At 38.2% G+C, this 22423-nt stretch overlaps 1 protein-coding gene across 3 annotated transcripts in view; it reads right to left on the bottom strand.

Moving 5' to 3' along the window:
* Positions 1-15483, bottom strand: part of LOC139951768 (mitofusin-2-like) — a 41568-nt gene extending 26085 nt beyond the window's left edge. For all 3 annotated transcript variants that reach the window (XM_071950846.1, XM_071950845.1, XM_071950847.1), the window contains exons 1-3: positions 15273-15483; positions 9492-9609; positions 1552-1723 (exon numbers count right to left, since the gene is read on the bottom strand). In XM_071950846.1, coding sequence (XP_071806947.1) covers positions 1552-1723; positions 9492-9609; positions 15273-15420 — 438 coding nt within the window. In that variant the 5' untranslated portion in view covers positions 15421-15483. The remainder of the gene's footprint in view (positions 1-1551; positions 1724-9491; positions 9610-15272) is intronic.
* Between the last annotated feature and the right edge of the window lie 6940 nt (positions 15484-22423).

The raw sequence follows: 22423 nt of genomic DNA, 5'->3' as shown, positions 1-22423 counted from the left end.
TAACTAGTGGCCTCTGGTGTAGATCCCTCCTCTAGTCATTCAAAGTCCCTCGGGGGAATAGACGTACATTCTAGTTACCTTATTGCCAGTCAATATGAGTATTATACACATATTGACTGGCAATGAGGTAACTTGTGTACGTCTATTCCCCGAGGTACTTTGAGTGACCAGAAGGCCGAGGGAAATAGGCCCCTTTTTATGGTCACTCACAGGCCCGAGGGGGAATAGACGTACACTAGTTACCAAATTATGCCAGTCAATATGTATTTTATAACACAGCTCGGTCTTAAAATGTGAAATAAGAACAGAAATCTGGAAAAGAAAGGAAGTTTTGTAGTTGCTGTTCACGGTTTAAGTCAAGAGAGGACGCTGTAACCGGGCACTATTTTCAAAGACTAGTGCCCGTTCGGGAACTAGTTCCCGCAAAACACGCGCGCGCGATCACTAGACTATGTTAGTTCATCACACGAGACCATGTTTCAGCCAACCAGAACACAGAAAAGGCAAGAGGTGTGTTATAAGTTATTGTAGTTGCCCAAATCATTACCTCAAAAATTTCAAAATAACATTTGATTTACAGAATTCAAAAATAATACTTTGTTTGACAAATAATACTTTGAGAGAATTTTGTTCAGTCTTATTTTTGCTTAACCATTTATAAAATTGTTATTCACATGTGTACGATGGAGGGGCTCCGTTGTATAGTATTTTTTACATACATTAACACCGTCATAATTCTTATAACAAAATGCGGCCAATTCGTTTCGTACAACATCAATCTATTCATTTATTTCATGAAAACTCCTAACAAAAATAATATTAGGAGTAATCAGAAACAAAACAGAGAGTGGAACTTTAGAAATAACGGATTCGACAAGCGAGGTGTACCGACTGACAAACCCAGATTAGATGTTGCACAGCATGTTCCGAAAACTCGTTTTATTTGGTGCTCATGAGGCCGACGCTGTGTTACTCCCAAAAGCGGTGGTAAAAACAGTAGATTAGATGTTGCACAGCACGTTCCGAAAACTCGCTTTATTTGGTGCTCCGACAACTTTGTATGCGTCGTTGGACGTACGCTCAATAAATCACGATGAATGGGGCCTTAGATTCTAAAATCGTGTACACGTTATTGGAAACAAAGCCAAAATCATTCAATAGTTATAGCAACTAATCATTAAATTTATTTATTTTTAATACAATTTTGCAGAAATTGACTTTGTCGTTAAAGTCCATACAACTGGCGCGTTTTTTAAATCTGCTGTATACCAGAACTTCTTTGAAGCTTCCGACGTTTCACAACTAAGTTGTGCACGCTCAACAATTAATTTTTATCAAAATACAACATTAATGACAAATTTCCATACCGATTATAAATATAATTTCTAATCCAATCCTACGAAATGATTATTACCTGTAAGAATAACTCCCTTCCCCCACATTACCTTTTACAACATTTGTATACTACAATCCTCCTCATCAAGCGGGGTGCCGCGCGAAGCGCGGCATCCCGCTAGTAAAGGTTAAACGGTTATGTTATCGGACTCTTACCTCCATTGATATTTGTTTATGGGAGCCATCTCTATTTTCCACTTTTGCGTGCTTAGTTTGACTGTCTGTCCCCTCAACCGTAATGAAAGCAGCTGTTGTTTCACCACATAGGCTTGGCAAGACGTTGTCCCGCAGCAATGCATTGATAAGCGCCGATTTACCGCTGCTTGTCCTGCATCAAAACATCAAAATCAGAATCAAAGTACGCAACTAGACTTCATTTTGTTTTCAAACAAAAACAAGATGTTCGGAATGTACTCTTTGCAGTGCGGAATTTTCTGAGTGGGAATTTTCAATAGAGACAATTAAGCTTATAAGTTTTGTACAACACTTCAAGAGCTTTTATTGTTGAAAGATAGCAAATGGTAGTTTTTCAACATTAAAGACCCTGCAGTTTGTTTGACCATCGATGACATCATGACCACTGGGTGCCATCTTTAATATCAAGGTTCAATTGTCTGATGAGTTTCAAGGTTCAATTCAGTTTCAATCTTAAGTTATGCCGTAAAGAGAAGAGTTCTAGGGAAGAAGAAGAAAAAACACAGAACAATAACAAGTGCAATTGTGCACATCTTTTTATATTTGAATACAAATGTCGACTTTATTTGCTCAAATGGTGTTTGGTGAAGTTTCGCATATTAGTCTAGTCAATCTAATCCAAAATATGGCTTGACCTAGACAAAATTGCAACATAAATGACTTTCTTTTGCAAGTGTCTCATGAAACCCTCTAAAACAACATATCAAAAAAGTAGAAAAAAAGTAAGCAGGGGAAGTATGTATAATTTGCATAAATTAAAAATTACCGTTTTCCCCTAAAATACTTATTGCCACCCTATACAAAGTAGAAATTTTATTTGTTTCACATGATTTTTGTTCAAGGGAATGGTCACTAAATATTTTCCAAACACATATGAGCAATAACAAATCCAAGATGACGGCCATTTTTCAAGATGGCCGCCATTTTCCCGCCAAAACTGTCTTATCGCCAGTTAACATGTCAAATAACTATACAATCTATTTGAAGGTGATCCGATGCAAATGCAAAACATACTGTGATACCTGGAGATGTCTGCAAGAAGCTGGGCTTGGAATGCTCAGTAGTGTATGGCCAAAGCAAGGGAATAAACTGTACGAATTCGCCTCAGGAAGCCACTGACAGTTTGAGCGAGGAGCTATAATGTTCTTTTCCCCGTTTTAGTTCTCAAAACTCTTAAAACCATATTGAAGGTAGTGTTACATCAAAATCCGTTGCATACCGATTCAAATGTATGCAAACATCGCACTGTGTCTTTTCTGAATCTTGGATAAATCAAATAGTACTATTACATTTGGGGGTCATGCAACTTTTCCAGTTAAACACTGCATGCAAGTTAGAGTTGCTTTTGAATGTCTCCCTTTTTAAAGTTTGGCTGGTCTCCTATATTATAGGAGACCAGCCAATCTTTAAAAAGTGCTCTAGAAAAAGAAAAAAAAAGGCATAGTTTGTTAATGGCTGGCATCCATGATAGATGTATGGATCATTGGCTCGGGAAGACGGTTAGGGTGGATGCCCAGCTTGATTTTGAATTTTAGGGTTATGTTGGGGTCAAAAGGTCAAAAAAGGTCAAAAACCAACATTTTCAAAATTTGTGTCAAATTTAATCACATTTGATAGATCTAACAAATAAAATGTATTTTTAAAGTCACCTGGAAGTGGTATTTTTTTTAAATAAAGCTTTTGTCATTAAAATATGTGTTTTTATGAGAGGAATGTTAATAAAAAGTTAACTAAGGTTTAAAAATCTTAGTTTTGATTGTATTTACAAATTTACGAGTAGGCCCTGACCCGAGAGGGCGCTGTTCGTGACGTATTTCAAGGCGCGATATTTGGAGAGAAAATTTGTAGTCGGGCCCCCGTACATTACGTTTGGGAACATGGCACATCAAAACAAATTTAGACACGATTTTACACACATACGTACATTGAAACTTGAACATGTTGAACGCCTAGTGGTTTTTACAAAAGCTATTGCTGCTATTTTTATTTAACTATGCAACTTTTTAGTGACCAAATGGGTTGTAAGATGTGGGTCTGCCTACGTATTATTATAGAAATACGGCCACGGAGCAGACTGCACGCACGCACTATGGCTGCTGTATAATGGGCGGACGGTCACATAGGACCTGCACGCACGGTGAATCGCATGCGGTACCAACAAAAAATCGTGTCACTTGGCAAAAGCCAAAAACATACCCTCAAAGTTCAAACTTACCCGAATTTTTTCACGTTTAGCAAATGCTCCTCTGAGTTCGTCACGTCTTTCAGATACCTTCTTCAACTTCCCACTAGCTAGAAAAATTGTTGGGACGGCGTCGTGTTTAAGAATGGCTCTTTTCGTCATGTCAAATGAGTTGTGTATCCCGGATTCGAAGCACGACGGCTCTAAGTGTTCGCTGCATAGCGCTGAAAAAGACGTCGGACCGGACCACTTTGATCTAGTTAATCTGACTTTCGCAGCCCACAACCGCCTATACTTGGGATCTGCAGGAAACAGATGAAGACTGACCTCATCTTCAGTTGTTTTGCTGCATCCAGCAGCAATACACCTGGCCGGGAAAATGCCAGAAAAAAAACCTTTTTCGCAGCGTACAAACTCACGTCTTAGAATTACATGTACTTTTGCACGTGTGTTTATCTACGCATCGAGGGGGGTCTATGTTTGATCGAGGCAAAGTCTTCCTTTTCCTACGTCACAAAAGGGGTAGGCGGAGTCAACCCTCAGTCACTTAATTAATTTTTTTAACATATAAATCGTGACAAACAATTACTCAAAAAATTGTTTTATTGTTAATAAACATATACTCTTATGTTTAAAAGAAAGAAGAAAAAAAATCCTATTTCCAGGTGCCTTTAACTTTATGTTGATCCTACAAACCTATGTAATTAACGTATAAACTTTGACCTTGTACACAAATGTATAAGAAAACAAAATGTAAAAGTGTGATTATCTTGAAAAGGGTACATTTTGAGTACACCAACTGTTTTTGCACTCATCATCCTCATTAGTGCATATATTGGTTTCAAACAACATTGTTTGAACGGTAAATACCAGGCAGTTTTTGAGGAAAAAAAATAACTCAAATACGACCTTCATGTGGGCTCTTACCGACTCATTTTAAGGTCAAAATTTCAAATAAGGCAACAAATTTGCATTTTCGAAATTTTCACAGACTTTGACCCCAAGTGATAAAATGTATTTCTAATGTATTGTTATGTTGAAATGACAAACGTATGTAATTAACGGATAAACTTTGACCTTGTACACAAACGTATAGCAAAGCGAAACATAAAAGTGTGATTATCTTGAAAAGTGTACATTTTGAGTTTACCGACATTTTTTGCACTCCCCATCTCAATGGTGCATGTATATGTTTTAAACAACTTTTTTCTTATGTGGTAAATGTACCCAGGCAGTTTTTGAAAATTTTCATCATCATAATGACATTCCAAGTCTGTGAAAATAACAGTTAATATTTTGTTTTGTACACAAATTTGTAGGACAATTAAATCTTAAGGTGCAATAAAGTGCATATCTTGAGCGTACCAAATGTTTGTTTGCACACCCTGTCCCAGCACTGCATAATAACAGTTTTAATGAACCTTTTTTGAAAGGTAAATATTATACAAAGGCAGTTTTAAATTTAAAAAAAAATCATATTACACCTTCCGAATTGGTAAATTGAAACAAAATATGCGTATTCTGCTTCATACAATTAGTTTGATAAAGTAGTTGTACAGTTTGACATGCTCAAAAACTGCATGTCTGATATCAAAGTTATGTTTACTCCCAATCTTTCCAAGTACGCAGTTAAATACTCAACTTTTATTAGTGAATTAACAAAGTTGAACATTCTTTTTGCAGTAAAGTGTTGTTTTATCCTAGTGAGGCCTATACAGTGTAGCTACGATGGGGGTATGGGGTATCGTGCAGTGATACATTGTATACTTTCTTATCTGGAGTGCCGTATTCAAAGGTAACTCCAGAGCTACATGTAACCAGGCACACCAAAACCACTACAGCTTGACATACTTTTATGCCAAGTTTCTTTGATGAAAGAATTCTCACTACTCTTCAGGCACTAGCAGACAATGACACTCTCATCACTTTGATCAATCACTTTGTGGACATAAACCAGGTCAGAAACATACCACCACCACAGTTGCCCGGCCACTATACACAGCAGGAAGAAATGAACTTATTTGGGAAAGTCCTAAGTTTGAGATTTAAATTTTTCTCAAGGGAGGACTATACGTCTGTTTCAACTTTCTGAAGGGTTGCCAACACATGGAAAGTATACTGGGCTTGGTTAGGCCTACTTGTGGACAGAGGCGGGTGTTAATGAAGCCAATAATTTATGACTGAGCCCATACTTCAAGGCAAAGCCTACTTTTGCGCCTTTAATTTAGGACATCGACTGACATGCGAGGCTCTGTGGCACATTAAATGGTCTGTGCTTGAATCTTGGTTGGTTAAAATTGTTTAAACAAGAATTATTATGTGGAATTTGATAAACTTGCCGAAAGTGTGGTTAAGCAGTTCAAACAGAGGGGCGGCAATCACAAAGCAGAACTCTCCGGAGCCAGAAGGCCAGCTGTAAGATTTTCTAAGGAGTGACAATGGTCATGAGCTCATAAACAAATTTAACAAGCACTCTAGAAATCCAAACTCCCAACTGTGGTCTTATTACATTGAGATGGTGGAGATTGAGATCAAGGACTCGGAAAGACGGACACTTGATCACCTATCTGGGAGCTTTTTCCGCAATGCTGCCGTCCCCATCATCTATGACCACAGTAACTTTGATCACTAGGGATGTGTTCATCTGGAAGATATGAAACTCCTCAAGAAGACAGAGATGTTGATGATGTTTAGAAGCTTTCATAACAAACAGTTATACTAAGATTTGATGTGTTCCGACAAAACCCAACCTTGGCGAAGAAGATGACACAGACTCTGATATTGTTAGAGAGATACCACTGGTATCTTTGACAACCAAAGACATTGCACCATTTGATGTGGTAAGTGATCTTCTAACAACCCTCATATCATGGAACGCAGTATGATGACCATCTGGAAGCACTGTCTGCTTCAAGAAACTGTTGGTTTTAGTGACGCCCTGAAAAAAACATTGCGCAAAAACTTTCTCTGATCTGTACAATACAAATGTTTCAACCAAACAAATTATGTACGGACAAAAGCCTATCAAAACGAACAGAAAGTTACTGCAACAATTGCTTAATGCTGCCACTGGAACCTACAACGTGGTCTTGATCGCTAGATTGGAGAGGGCTCCACCAAGGCAGTGACACAATCAAAGAGAACAGGAAAGAAAAAGCAAATTCGAAAGTTCATCGATAGACCCGGGTTCCACTCCTACACGTCAGGATAGGCTATTGAACAAAGCAAATCTCAAGTTCTTGTCAGACGTTTTCGTAGAGGAGGGCAAGGGTCTACTGGAAAGATGAGGAATAGTACAGGCGGGAGTTCCTTTATGTTACGGAAGCCATGGTCCTTTAGGAGAGATGACGTTTTGAGGACACCTTAGCAGGCTGACACCCGGTTGATGCTCCATGCATAGAGGCAGTCAATGAAGGATAAGAGTGATTTGCAGGTGGAGAAATGTCACTTCTGGTGAACTTAGTGTGTTCAAAAGCGTCAGAAACTTGGAAAGAAATGCACATTAATTACCCGATACGTGCAGTGAGAGACTTGCCAACCTGTAAGGCAGCTTACATGCTCTTAAATGATGCGACACAGCCTCTCCTACATGACCATTGGGAAAAGAAAGTCTCTGAAAAGCTCATTGAGCAGTTTGGTAACACTTGTGCACCTTGGTATAAAATCATCAACCTTGGCAGGCTCCAACTCTTTGGTAAATAAGGCGAAGAAGCGTCGGGAGATATTACCGCCAACAAGAGATGCACTGAAACAATTCACACAGCATAAACTAGGAATACATGGACGTCTCATCTCTCACACTGACACAGACACACAGGAGCTTAAAAGAAAGAGTGAGGTTACCTGGAAGACTACCCCTATCTCAGATGCTTGATTTGATCTAGTTTTATAAGGGTGTAAATCAAAGGGCACCATGTCAAACTGTAAAACTATGTCAAACTATTCGGTGTGAATAGCATACAAGTACCTTCTTGTTTCATTTTACCACATAGGAAAGTTTGACATGATTTTTTTTTTAATGCCTTGGTATATTGACCTTTAAAAAAGAAGAAGTTGTTTTTAAACAATTAAATGCATTGCTGTGATAGGAAGTGCAAAACACTGTATTATGTTCAAGATACGCACTTTTGAGAAAATTGCAATTTAAGATTTAATTTTTCTGTACGTTTGTGTACAAGACAAAAGATTAACTCATAATTTCACAGACTTGGCATGTCAATATGATGATGAAACTATATTTTCTGGATAGATCTATCACTTGGGGTCAAAGTTTGTGAAAATTTCAAAAATGCAAATTTTTTGCCTTATTTGAAATTTTGACCTTAAAATGAGTCGTTATGACCCCACATGAAGGTGGAATTTGAATTATTTGTTTTTCCCAAAAACTGCCTGGGTATATTTACCTTTCAAAAACAGTTGTTTGGAACCAACATATGCACTAATGAGGATGGGGAGTGCAAAAACAATTGGTGTACTCAAAATGTACCCTTTTCAAGATAATCACACTTTTACATTTTGTTTTGCTATACATTTATGTACAAGGTCAAAGTTTATACGTTAATAACATAGGTTTGTAGTATCAATAAAGTTAAAAATACATTATTTATTAATAGATCTATAAAATGTGATTAAATTTGACACAAATTTTGAAAATATTGATTTTTGACCTTTTTTGACCTTTTGACCCCCAAATGACCTTAAAATTCAAAATCAAGCTGGGCATCTACCCTAATCGTCTTCCCGAGCCAATGATCCATACATCTAGCATGGATGCCAGCCATTAACAAACTATGCCGTCCAAAGTGTAATTGCACATTTTGTCTGGCCTCTATTAAGTGTAATAAAGTTGATAGTTGTTTATTTGAATATACCATTGTCACAAGTATAGTCTGTAAAATGTGATTACTATAGTGATAAATACTGAAAGAACTGTCATGCTACTAAAAAATAATGTCACTTATAATCATTGAAAATCACATTTAAACCTACCACAGAGTCTAAAGCATGTACACCAGCCTAGCGGTAACTCAGATTATTACCCTATTTAAATGCGTTAAATCGATTTTGGCGGGGAAAATGACCGCCATCTTGAATTTCTTCGTAATCTAGTGTTTAGAAATAATGCAGTGACCATTCCCATGAAGAAAAAAAAAAATATGTGAAAAAAATAAAATTTCTACTTGGGGGGGGGGGGGTGGTAATTTTTAATGTATGCAAATTATGCGTATTCCCCCTGCTTACTTTTTTTCTACTTTTTGGATATGTTGTTTTAGAGGGTTTCAGGAGACACTTGCAAAAAAGAAAAATCATTTCTGTTGCAATTTTGTCTATGTTAAACCAACGATTGACTGTAGACTATACAGTGTCATTGCCAAAGACACCAGATGGGGCTACTCATACCTGGTTGTTTCCCAAGCATAGAGCTTTTGGTCAAACAGCTCCCATAGTGTAGCGTGGCCAATAATGAATGAAAACGTCTGTTTCGCAAAGTTATTGTATTTATCAGGATTGACGACATTCATGAGTCAAACAAAAGTGGCTCATTCTAACTGAATGCCTACGATGTACCTTACTTGTATGGCAAACAGTGATATAATCCCACGCCCGTCTTTTCTAGGGTGGGGATATTTTTGATTACTAAGCTTGTTCTGGATAAAAGACATATATAAAAAAATAAGATTGATTTTGGTACATATAGGAGCAAAGAACGATGACCTACATTCCGAAGATGACAGCTTTCATTTTGTCCCGTCCGATGATAACACAGATGCTTTCTATCTTTTTTATCAGGTCTTTCAGTTTCATCTCACATTTCGTGAATCCTTTTCCTGGGAAATCTGCGATGGAACAATAAAATAATAATAATATATTATTTGGGTCATTTATTATTTGTGATCGTGCAATAAGTAGCACAGGAGGGGGTAGTGCCAGTTGGCGAGTTGTGGCCGAGCAGATAAGACCACCGAACTAAAGCCCCTGTGTTTCTGATTAGCAGAGTTTTGGTCCGAGTCCCGGTCGTGGCACTTGTGCCCGCAGGACATTTCATAACAAATTGCTCTGTCCTTCGGATGGGACCCATAAAAGCCGTATGGTCGGTCCCGTACCGTAGTGTTATTAGGGAGCTTTCGATTCGGGACGGGGGAGGAAGGGGACGGCAAGGGAGCAGAAAAAACAACCTGCGCATGCGCGATACTGAGCATGCTTTTCTTTATAAACCTAAACTTTTGCTACTATTTTAGCTAACCAATCAGAAGCGACGGGGTTTAGCGGGTCACTACATTTACAAATCATGCACGCGAAAACGACAAACATCCACCTTGGATTTGTGTATATAACGTTTTGGGGTTTAATGCATTCTCGTCTTTATGCATCGACGCTTTACCCTTCTTTTTTGTTACTTGAGGGTTAGGTTTGTAGGGGAAATTATCGCACCTTTCGGTCAAAAATAACAACATGCAACAGCGTGCAATTAGCATGCATGCATGGGAAATCAGCCAATGTATATGGGCGATTCCAAGCAAACATAGACATGACACCAACAAATAAAAATTGTGTAACAACTTTCTTTCCACGTAAAAGTTATAGCTAACATATGAAAGGAAACAGACATTAACTTTTTTTACACACTCTGTACCATTTTGTACAAGTTCAGCTCATGTTTGCACAAGCTGTGAACAGACCCTAAAAAGTGAGCACATTAAGATGATTTCTTCAAAGTTAAATATTGTCCCCCACAAAGGTTCTTCCAGCAAAACTTTAATAGTTGTGATTAGCAGCAGGTACAACTATTTAAAATCCAGAATGAATTTTAATTTGTGTTTCTCATTTAAGCAATATGTGAGTGTACTTGTGGGAACTTCAACAGGGCGTAATGCGACTAACCGAGAGATGAAGTTATTTCAATTGCACGAAAAATCCACTGACTATCGTCAGGGCAATTCAAAATATGCTTCTACCCTTATTACCAAGTCTGAAATGAGTAAAGAAATCAACACTCCAGTTGGTGTATTTTAATAACGAGTCATCAAAAAGTGTAATGCGACTAACCGGTAATGCGACTAACCATGCAATGTAATGCGACTAACCAAATCTTTTTTCAAGAGGAGGACGCTAAGAGGTCAGCAAAGCTGGATATCTTGGTTTTGACTTACTAGAGGACAATATTACATGAATTAAGAGATCTGGGGCTCTGCAGATGCCACTCATGCCCTACCCACAATGCATTTTTCCAAAGCACATGCTGAAAACTATAACATGTGTTGTACATGTGCCACTCCAATCTGTAACTTATAGTGTCATCATTTGTACAGAGTCTTAATGTTAATATATGAAACAAAATAAAGAAAAGCAACATTTCTGAGAATTTTGAGTAGAAAAGTGAAGTAATGGAACTAATTTACTCCACAAATTGTGGACATATATGTACATGCAGAGATGCCAACATTGAATTTAAAAAAAGAGTAGCATCTCCCAAAAGTTAAGGGCGAGCGTGGCTTGGGCTCCCTAAACCGATCTTTCTATTACTCTCTACAATGCTAATTAGCTCATTTTCAGGCATTGTCGTGAAATAACAATTACCTCTGTATGCACCACCAGAACAGCTACAACAATGTTTATAATGGCCAGTGAAAAAAAAAAGAAAATGAAAAAAGAAAAAAAAACTCCCTCATCTTCTGACTTTGTTTAAAAAAAAACCACATAACAAAGGGTGGCCTTACTTAAATGTTTTTGTTTTAATGGTCAGAAATGCAACAACAAGCTATTGGGAGAGAGGAAAAAAAAGAAAAAGAAAAAAAAAAAAAAAAAACGTGTCCGGATTTTGGGCAAAATATACGTGTCCGTATTTTGGGCATTGTCTGGACGTCGGCGCTACAATTACTAGTAAGAAAACATGGACACTGTCTAGCTTAGATCTCACAGGCCACTCAGTTGAAGGTATTTTTGTTCAGAAGGTCTCCTTTTTTGTCGCCATTATTTCTTACTTTTTGTGCCAAGCTTCGATGAAGTACATGTACAGACAGCGTGGGCACAATAATAGTGGATACATGAGGAATGAGGTTCTGGTTACTGTGACACGTTAGCTCACACAACCTCATTCCCCACGCACGTGTGCACTATTCCCCATGGTGTAATAGGATCAATGGGTACGATCTTGCAGCAATGCACTAGCGTAAAAATACTCATCGGCCAGCCAGCGGGGATCAGAGGGCACGCAACAATCACTACGTCGAGACACGTACATTGTTCGAGTGAATTCGCCGCTATTATTCAACACTGCGTTCTAAAAATAAAAGTGTTTTTCTTTTCTGTTAGAATTATTTGGATATTTTTCTTAATTTTTATTTCCACTTAATAGTTCATTCGTTGTTTGCATGTATTGTACGATTTAATCAAATTATATTGGGCGGCTTGTTTAGCGTGTTTTATTGAGTATTATCGTAGCGTCGTAGTCACGGCTCGAAATCGTATTTGCTACGCCCAAATCGTGTATGTTGGTATCTCTGTACATGTTGTACCATTGCCTAGGCTGAAAAAGCAGAATGATGTCAAAATACAAGGAATTCAAGAAGAGCACAGAAAAATCTCCCAAAAGAGCAAACAAAAGCAAAAAGCTGATGTCCTCTTGCCACCATTTTCCTTCAGAAAGAAGAAACATGATAACTACAAAATGCTGCCTTACAAACCAGGGTAGCTATGCAAGGGTAGCAATGCATGGTCAGTGGTGTGTGGTGTAACATGCAGTGAAATGTATCCAGGTAGAGTCGAGGAGATGGGTGATCAAGAAGGTTTTTTGTTTTGTTTTATACACTTTTTCGACACAAAACAAATTGTTTGTTGCATTGAGGAACCTGTGATAACCAACAAGGCCATTTTAAATTCACAGTCCACTTTTAAACAATAACCCAAACTTTGATTTTTCAGGGACATGGTTACATGTATGTAAGTCACTTTAAATCTGCAATTTTATTTTTGTTCAATTCCTACATACTCGGCAAGATATTTAACACTTTATGTTGAATGCACAGCCAGCTCTGAAAATAAAGGTGGTCAGACAAATGGGAAATAACAATATTTCCGAAAAATGTAAGTTTGCTTTTCTAAAAATACACATTTCAGCCTTGTTTCTATGATTTTTAAGTGAAAAAGCGTTATTATTTTAGTAAAAACAAGTGAAATTAATTTATTTTGTTTGTTGATAAGGAATGAACCCAATTTTGCCAAACAAGAACTCAGTTTGGGCTCCATTGGGCTTGGCTTAAGTGGCCGGACAAACTGTAATGCGACTAACCGTAATGCGACTAACCATGGTTTTGCCACGTAAACCTAAAAGTTCAAGTTACTGACTATTTATAAGTATCCTGTTGAATACTAATGTATAAGAGATGTGTGCTAAGTGTAGTAAAACCTTTGCAAGTTTTTTAGTTTGAGGAAACTTTTGAATTGAGACAAGTGTATTTTTTATCATGTCCTTTTTGTGTAATGCGACTAACCGCTTTTTACAAAGCTATAACATCCAGAGTACAACGCCCACAACACTTTTTATATCATCTCTTCAAAGCCTTGGGTGTCAAGTACATATCAGTCTATAAACTTAGTGGAAATAATATCTCACATAGAACTACTAGCACCAAGATCAAGAAATGACACTAAAAAGTGTAATGCGACTAACCATGGCATCGCCCATATTCATGTTTTTCGTAATGCCAGAAATTAGGTTCAGAAAGTTAAACTTTGTGTAATGAAAACTCCTTTGTATCAAACCATCACTAGAAAATACACTGATAAACTTCAGTCAGTAAACCAACGTGACTACATCGAATATGGCAATTTGAAATGAAAATGGTCGTCTTTATTGTAAGTATAGTTTTGTTTCGGGTCAGGTTGATGTTTTTATTATTATCAGATTGCTTTCTCATACAATTTTTGGTGACACTTTCTGTTGGGTTTTCTGCATTACGTAGTAAACATTATCGACCCCTTATTTGCCTATTTTAATATTGATGTATACACCAAGGGTCATTTATTATTATTGGTTTATTAAAAATCAAACGTATCAGGCAAAAGGCTGAATTGTGTTTAGGTTTACAAAATAAAAATGCATTCAAACATCAATAACCAGCAAATATACAATACGAGATTATAAAAATCATTGTTTGATGTAACCGTAAACAACATGTTATTTTATGTGTGGTCGGCCACACTCGGGGACTCGTTGTATAAAGCTGGATTTTCCGGCATTGTGAAACCTGGTTTCCCCCGGGCTCCATGGTGACCGTTTTAGGCCATGGAACACCTGAACAATACACACCGTAAACATGCTCCACATGAAGCACATACACCTAGCTATAAACCTTTCTTTTGTTGAGAAACAAACCGCCTTGGTTGGCATGGTCGGCCAAAATAATCTTAGTAAAACGCAATCGCATTAACAGATGTTTTAACCAATTTCAACATTTTCTGCAAGCTTCCAATTAATAAAATACCTCTCATAATTAGTTGTTTTGTTTTCAACAATATCAACATAATTTTTGAATAATTTGGTAACATAGTTACAAACAGTAGCGATCTTATTTTGATTTGCATTTATGGCTTTTCATAGTTTTCCAACCTGGATTGGCAAAAACTCGGGCTGTGACGATGCAAAAAAAGATCTATAAATAGATTTCAATATAAGTCATGGCCGCAATTTTTATAGACTTGTGGACAAGTCGTTAAATCGGCCCCACGCGCTGAGATAGTGGTTTCGCGAGATCACTGCTCTCGCGCGAACTGATGGCTCCCCGATTGTTAATGAGGAGTCGAAATCGGGGAGCCATCAGTTCGCGCGAGAGCAGTGATCTCGCGAGACCACTATCTCAGCGCGTGGGCCGATTTAACGACTTGTCCACAAGTCTACAATTTTTATGAATTCACGCGAAGACCTAACTGCAACGTTACCTGGAGGTTGTGGTTTCGTCTAAAGTAACGTACACCGATGAAATAATTGCAACAACGAAAGGTGACGTTGTATCGAAACATCGCAAGCGTTTTTGGACATTACACCTTTGGACACTGTTTTCTTTCAGTAGCTGAAAAGGTGTTGAAATGATGCAAATTCTTACTTTATTCACTTTATCATCCAATATAGACTGTCTTTATTGAGTTTCAGTTGAAAACTAAGCTTTTATACAAAGTTCATGTTTTCACCTAGAGGTATCATTTTCTGTGTAATTGCCCACATACAATGTTACAGCAACATGAAAGTGACGTTGAATCGTAACATTGCCAGAACGTTTTGCCGCAACGTCGCCTGAATGTTGTGATTTTGAGTGCAGCAACGTGCTTGAAATGTTTTTAGCTGGGTAGATATACTGACCTCTCTGCAGCGAGTTTGCATTTCAAAGATAGATGAGATTAATATTTAGGACAATGCCCTTTATCCGACCCATACGCCCCGTTTCATTATTATGCCACTGTCGACGCGGGTGTCTACACACCTATATGACATTCTTTTACTTACCGTTATCTGCAACAATATCTAGCATTCTCTGAACAAAAATCATGTCATTTTCGTAGATTTTCTGCATCGATTTCTTAGCACGGTCAAATGGACGAGTCCATAAGCCAAAGGTGGAGTCGCCCTGTTCAGTTCCTTCGGATGTTGCCATTTTTATGGTTTCCAGGGGAAATGCTGGAACTTTCCGCTAAAAAATAACAACATACAACAGCTTGCGTTTGTTGTGAGGAAATTGTGTGTGCAGCAAAGATTATAAAGCGCCGAAGGCAATTAACTTTGTACCATAGATTCCTCGACGTTGGCCCGATGGAAAACACAATGTCAGCGCAACGAACCGTTGGCAAGTGACGTTTACGTCACTTGCCAACGGTTGCCTATAATAGTAGGCCTAAATCGGGTTTTTCTATTCCATTTTCTCTGAAAATTCCCAAAGACTCGAGTAAGCTGGGGAAAACCAGGTTTTACAATGCGAGAAAAAACACAATGCGACCAACAATGGTTTGGGTTTTGGTTCGGTTTTGGTTTCAGCAAACTGCAGTTCTCCCTGGTAAAAAAAAAACAAAAAAAACTTAACCCTGCTTTAAGTTAGCGAGCCATGGTTTTCATGACACAATTAGCGTTTTTATTATTTTTATTTACACCTCTCATGAATAAAGTAGAAAGCAATTTTTCTTGACTTCCTCCATTATACGATTGAGAAACATAATGGAGAATTTGAGTGGCCTGGCTTATCAGGTTTATCTGCTACATCTATATCAAGTGGCACAGATGCAAGGTTCCAAGGTTCCAAAAAAATCCTTAGCATACATTACGTGTACAACGTACTGCAAGCTTGTCTGTCAACAGATATAATAGGCTTGATAGTGCGGTGACACACCTCTATTCCGACGCCCCTATGTTCCGACACCCCCATGTTCCGACAACTCGGCCTATATTCCGACACCCCTATGTTCCGACACCCCTATATTCCAACATCCCTATATTCCGACACCCCTATATTCCGATACCCCTATGTTCCGACAACTGAACCTATATTCCGACACCCCTATGTTTCGACACCCCTATATTCCGACGACCCTATGTTTCGACACCCCTATGTTCCGACAACTCAACCTATATTCCGACACCCCTATGTTTCGACACCCCTATATTCCGATGTTCCGACACCCGAATGTTTCGACAAGTTATTTTCGCACATTATTACTCTGTTGATCAATGACAAAAACACAACTTGTATTACAACTTTGTTTCCCGGCGAATTTCGGCCGGGAATAGGTTTAAACATTCATAAGTTGAATTTGGTACTGTTTTTAAAAGTGATGAAATCAAATAAAGATAATCGAATCACATGATTTTGTTGCTTGTTGGGCATGCGTTTCATTTTTGGTGTGGTTATAAACATGAGTTATGGCTCCCCGAGTTAGCTGGCAATAAAATACTCGGTACTTTGCTATTGTTATAGGTGCGTGTACGTGTTGATAACATTTCACGAGCTTTCAATTTATAACAATTCCAACCCTCCCCTGCGTTTGTTGCGCCGATGTGTAATTTTTTTGTAAAAAAATATATAATAATAATAATAATAATAATAATAAATTTTGGGGTTGAACAAAGAATTGACTAGAGTGGGATTCGAACCAACGACCTCCGGATTAACGTGCCGGCGCCCTACCAACTGAGCTATCTAGCCCTATATTGGCAGTGTCCCTTTTTTGTCAATATCTTTGTTCGGGGTGCCAGTCAGAAGCCATACAACCGTTAACTGCCGTGTAGCCAGGGATCACACCCAAATTACGATACAACCTGGGAAGCGGCAGCCAGGGGATCACCCCAGGGGGATGCGAATAATAATAACAACTAGACAATAGGTGTTTGTGAACAAACACAAAGCTGTTCCGTGTTCTTTTGCTTGGATTATGAGCTAAAATGACCAAGGAGTCTATCATTGAAAAAAAGAAGAAAATGCTGAATGAGTTATGGTGCCACTTCCGGTTGACCCGGAAGTAGAGGTCGACATGGGGTCATGGTAACCTAAGGCTAATCTCCAATGCCCAATGAGTCTCTAACTGAGAACAGTTTGAAAATCGATATTGCCACACTTTGGGTTGACCCGGAAGTAGAGGTCAACTTGAGGTCACGGTTTTCAAAATTAATCTCCAATCCCCAAGGAGTCTTTAACTACAAACAGTCTAAAAAACGGCAGTGTACTTCTTGCGATATGGTGCTACAAAGTTTTCCCAATTAAATATGCAAATATGGGTCACGTGGTTAATTAATTACGATTTTTAACATTTTTGGGGGTCGGTGGTTTGATGTTTGATCTAGTACGATTTGATTTCACAGAACTCTTAACCACCAAACTCTGCGCTTATGATCACCATTTTCCGCTTACTGTGTTTTTCAAACATCATCGCGTCATGCATCACACATGTTATGTTGGGCTAACAATTGAGAAAAAGAAAAGGCAACACTATCGATATAAAGATAAGAATCTAACTTAAATATTACAAAAAGAAATATTTTTGTTAGTTTTGGGGGATAAACAAAATATTTATCCCGTGTGCAGATTCGAACTCGCACACATCAGTGAGGTAAGCGCGACTGATGACCACTAGGCTATGAGGGCCAATGCATACGTCGAGGGTTTACATGTATCGTAGCGTCAAACGTTATCGACCCTCATATGTTTTCGGTCCCCAACTTTGATTCCCGTTTACAGCGAAAATGTGCAAGCTGCACCGTTGACAGAAGCTATGCAGTTTACTTACGGACTGTATTTTCATCAGGCTTAATCATGCTGAGAATAAAGTCTCCTGTCGTTGGTTATGCTATGCTCAAACATTTATAAAATGATTGATTTTTGGTACTATTCACTAATGCATTATTATGCCAACATTCAAATGAGTCAAAGAAACATCATCCAACCTCGAAAGTTCAAAACAAAATTACTATCTGCTAGATTGAGTTTCATTCTGCTTTAGTCACTAGATGGATCACATGAGGTGGTTACTATTTGGGATTCTATGGTGTGCAAATGTGGGGAAAATATTAAAATATTTTTTGTGAAAATGACAACAATTTTTTTAATTTATTTACTGCATAACTGTTATAAATTCCGATAAGCATAATAAATATTAAGTCTACATTAAAGAGAAAATATCATAGATTGGTTTCTTATCTCCTGAAACCAAACATTACTGGTCTGAAATGGGGGAAAACGGATTGTTATGAAGTGTGAGTGCATCAAGGGGGGGGGGGTGTTTTACTTTCATGCCTTATGATATCTCTGGATTCTAATATAGTAGCCATAATGCCTTAGGACAAAAATGTAATTAAATTTGTTAAGTACTAATTGAACAATATTTTTGATTTATTTTGCACGCCATACTAGCTTCTGAATATTCAACAAAATACCAACCAATGAAAGGTGTGAAAACATATGACGTTGCTCCAATGTCGTGCATGCATAAGCACTGTTAATGGCGGACTGTCTCTCGCAACGTAAAACCAAAACTTTAAAAATTTCAACACACCATGAAGTGAAAGTGTTATTGTTAAAAAATTGGATAGATGATTTGAAAAAAAAAATAGTTTTTGATTGTGAACAATTTTCCTGTTATCCTACTGAAAACACATGACACCAGGATATGTATATCAACAGAGGGGATTATGATCCGGCAAAATAATTCTCGTGTCATGATTTTGCGAACATTGTCACTAAATATGAACTGCTAACGCCTTTAACTATTAAGTAGGGTTGGTATTAGATGCCTTTAGGGGTTTTTGACGAGGACGTCGTCGTCAAAAACCCCTATTCAATTACGCACGTTCGTCCACTAGAGGACGCCACCTCGGAGTCTAAATTTGACATTTTTTTACTCATTTCTCAAAAACTACAACACCACAGTAAGTAATATTTTAAGGGAAGCTTTCAACTGTCATTATCTTCAAACTGTGTAAGTTAGTAGGGACCTTTAGATTTAAGTGAACGCGGACTTCGTTCACGTTGTAACGTTAGCCTTTATTCAAGGCGCTTGGTTGCGTCGCTACTCTCGCTCTTCTCTTTTCTTGAGTGGCATGAGTGACATCTGGGTGCCGCGTGCGCCTTTATAAAGGCTACGTTCACGTCGAGCACGGCTGTGGTATTTCCGAACGTACGTCAAAACCACAGTTTTGGGGTCCTCAACTCGTGCAGACAACATTGGTGACGACTTGACGCATGCGCAAAGCCACAGCAAGATGTAGTCACGTGTCAGTCGACGTCTTGGATGCGAAATCTAAAGCTGAATGTTGTCTGCACGTTGTGTCGTATGAGGCGCCAATTGTAAACTAGTTATTTAACGATGTTATTCACATAACATAAATCATTTTATCCACTATTTTACTTGTATTTACAACAAACAAATATTTGTGTATAATTGAAAGAACGCTTTCGTTGCCATATAAAATGAAAGTTGTCTAATATGAATATCAAAATAACTGCATGAGCAAAATTAACAATCATCATTGTTTGAAAAAAAAAAAAAAATACAAAATGAAATGGGGTGTAGAATTACATATAAAAGCTTCGTGCAACAATGAGTGGGTATATGGCCTTATATAATTAGCTTTCGATCCAAACTGAACCTTCTTGCGAGGCGGAAAAAATACATTTCCTATATAGACAATGGGGGGAATGGATTAAGGGAAGGATCCATAAAACGGGAACATTATAGCCAATCAAAGTTTCTATTAATTTGAAAAACCACTGGGCCCAATTTCATAGAGCTGCTAGGCACAACAATTTGTTTAGCATTACATTTCTGCCTTGATAAAAATAGGCTTACCAGCCACAGTTGCATATTGCTTGTTACGTAGTCAGCTGTTGCTTGCCTTTCCTGAAAACCACGTGGACATTTTGTTGGTAGGCCTAATCCTCTTTTATCAAGGAAGACTTTTTGCCAAGTAAAAGTTTTGTGCTGAGCAGCTCTATGAAATTTGGCCCAGGTGACTTTAACCTAAGATCGTGGATGTAGGGCGCCAGGCACTATGCTACGAACCCCAATAGGAGTATGAGTACAAAGGATGGTCGTATGAAAGAATGGATTACTGGACCTATAGTAGGGCGTAATGCATTGTATGTATAACAATGCAGGGAAACGTAAAAGGGTTGGATTAGAGAGCAATTTGCATGATGCCACTATAATGGACAAGTTACAGAAAAACAAGATCAAAGGTAGGGTGTTTTCAAAACATGTAGGGGGCTGTTAATGTGGAGAAAACGGGTTACCACATACCACTGCAAATGGAGACAGTTTTTGTAGCCAGGGCCTATATATATTAAAACGTATTATTTTACACTTTATTTACATAAAATAAATATAAATTCTTTAGCTGAAGTAAAATGGAGGGTAATGGTAAGCTATTCAAAACCAGTGTTTATGTTTGGTTCTTGGACTGTCTTGAGTTGGTGAATCCGGTGTGATTCTCTATGCTTGCGGTGTGTGTCATCACCCTTGCAAAGCTTATGTATAATTGTGTGGTTTAAAATTTATTATTTGTAAATATAAGTCAAAATTAATAATCGATGAATAATGAACTATGTGTTGTATAATGAATTATATGTAAATAATTGCGTTTAATAATTTTTTTACATTTGGCGCCCCATAGAGCCGCGACCCCAAAACTATGGTTATGACGTCACTTGGAAAAACCACAACCGTGGTCGGCGACGTGAACGAGGTCCACGTTCACTCGAATCTAAAGGTCCCTAGTGTAATTCTGTGGACACCATGGTATGTCGTCGTCGTCAAAAACCCCTATTTATATACGCACGTTCGTTAAACGAAAACCCTAAGCCTTCGTGTACAAAGCATATTATACAAAGGCGATTGAATAGACTATGTACTTGTGACATACCAAGTATTACACAAAGAGTGCAGGACTGTCTCCACTCACGTTGGCTGTTTTTGAACTCGTTGTTTCACTCGGTATGTCACAGGCACACAGTCTATGCATTCGCCTTTGAATACCACGGTAAGCTTACCAGGTGTTACGTCATCGCAGAGGCCGATGCATGAGTATTCACCTTGCTGTATAATGAATCAAAATAAAGGAACCCTTGTGCAACGTTCGTCGTGTATGTAAATTGTGGGTGGAGCTACCCAGGGAGAGCTGTTCACTGGCTCTGACGTGGTCGACCGGCCGACGTACCTCCAAAACCTATGAACACTAGTCCGACCTTCCCAACGTCTGTTCAACGTTCGTTTTTTGATGCCGACTTTGCCGACGTTCACCGACGTTGGCCCAACGTATGCATGTTAGCTGGGCTTGGCCGGTAATCTGATTTTACTAAGCAATGATTTTTTTTGCTTAAGCAAAATTTTGTGCTTAAGCATCTCTATGAAATTTGGCCCAGAACAGTTGGTTCAGAAAGTGGAATGTTGTGCAATGCTCCAGCTCGTAAAGCCATTTGTTGGCAATAAACTAATTAACTTCCATCAGTAAAACAACGTGAGCGCATCCAAGATAGGACTTTGAAGTGAAAATGGCCGCCTTTCCCTTTATTGTTAATAAATTTTAAATTTTCTACAAACAGATTAACCTAATTTGTTTTGTCATTTTCTTCTTTATATAAGATTGTTTTCTTATAATATTGTAGGTAATACTTCTATTTGGGTTTTTATGGTGCAATCAATAATTATGTGGTAAACATCATCCCCTCAATACCCCCACCCTTAATTGCACGTAACTTGGATATATATAAAAGGGACCTGTTTCTGAAACCGTAAATAGCATTTTATTTGATTTGTGGTCACATTCGGGGAAGCATTGCGAACTGGGTTTTCCCGCATTGTGAAATCTGGTTTTCCCCGTCTTGTATCAGACCACGGTCTGAACATTGTACATTGAACACACATGCTAAGCATGAAAAACATACACCGAGCTAATCAATACACGTTACCATGGGTTCGTTACCAAGTAAGCTCGTTAATAAGTATCGTACACCGCTGTGTCAACAGCGAAAGGTGACATCGTATCCAAACTTATCGCAAAAACTTTTTGCAGCCGTGCTGCCTGAATGATGCGCTTTCGTACAACAACCATTATTTTTGGCCATTGTTTTGAAACATGACGTGCACGTTTTGTCGCAACCTTGCATGGGGGTCGCAGTT

Source organism: Asterias amurensis, chromosome 19 (assembly GCF_032118995.1).
Source record: "Asterias amurensis chromosome 19, ASM3211899v1".
Lineage (NCBI taxonomy): Eukaryota > Metazoa > Echinodermata > Asteroidea > Forcipulatida > Asteriidae > Asterias > Asterias amurensis.
Note: the sequence above shows the minus strand (reverse complement) of the source record. Positions and strands in the feature narration are given on the sequence as shown.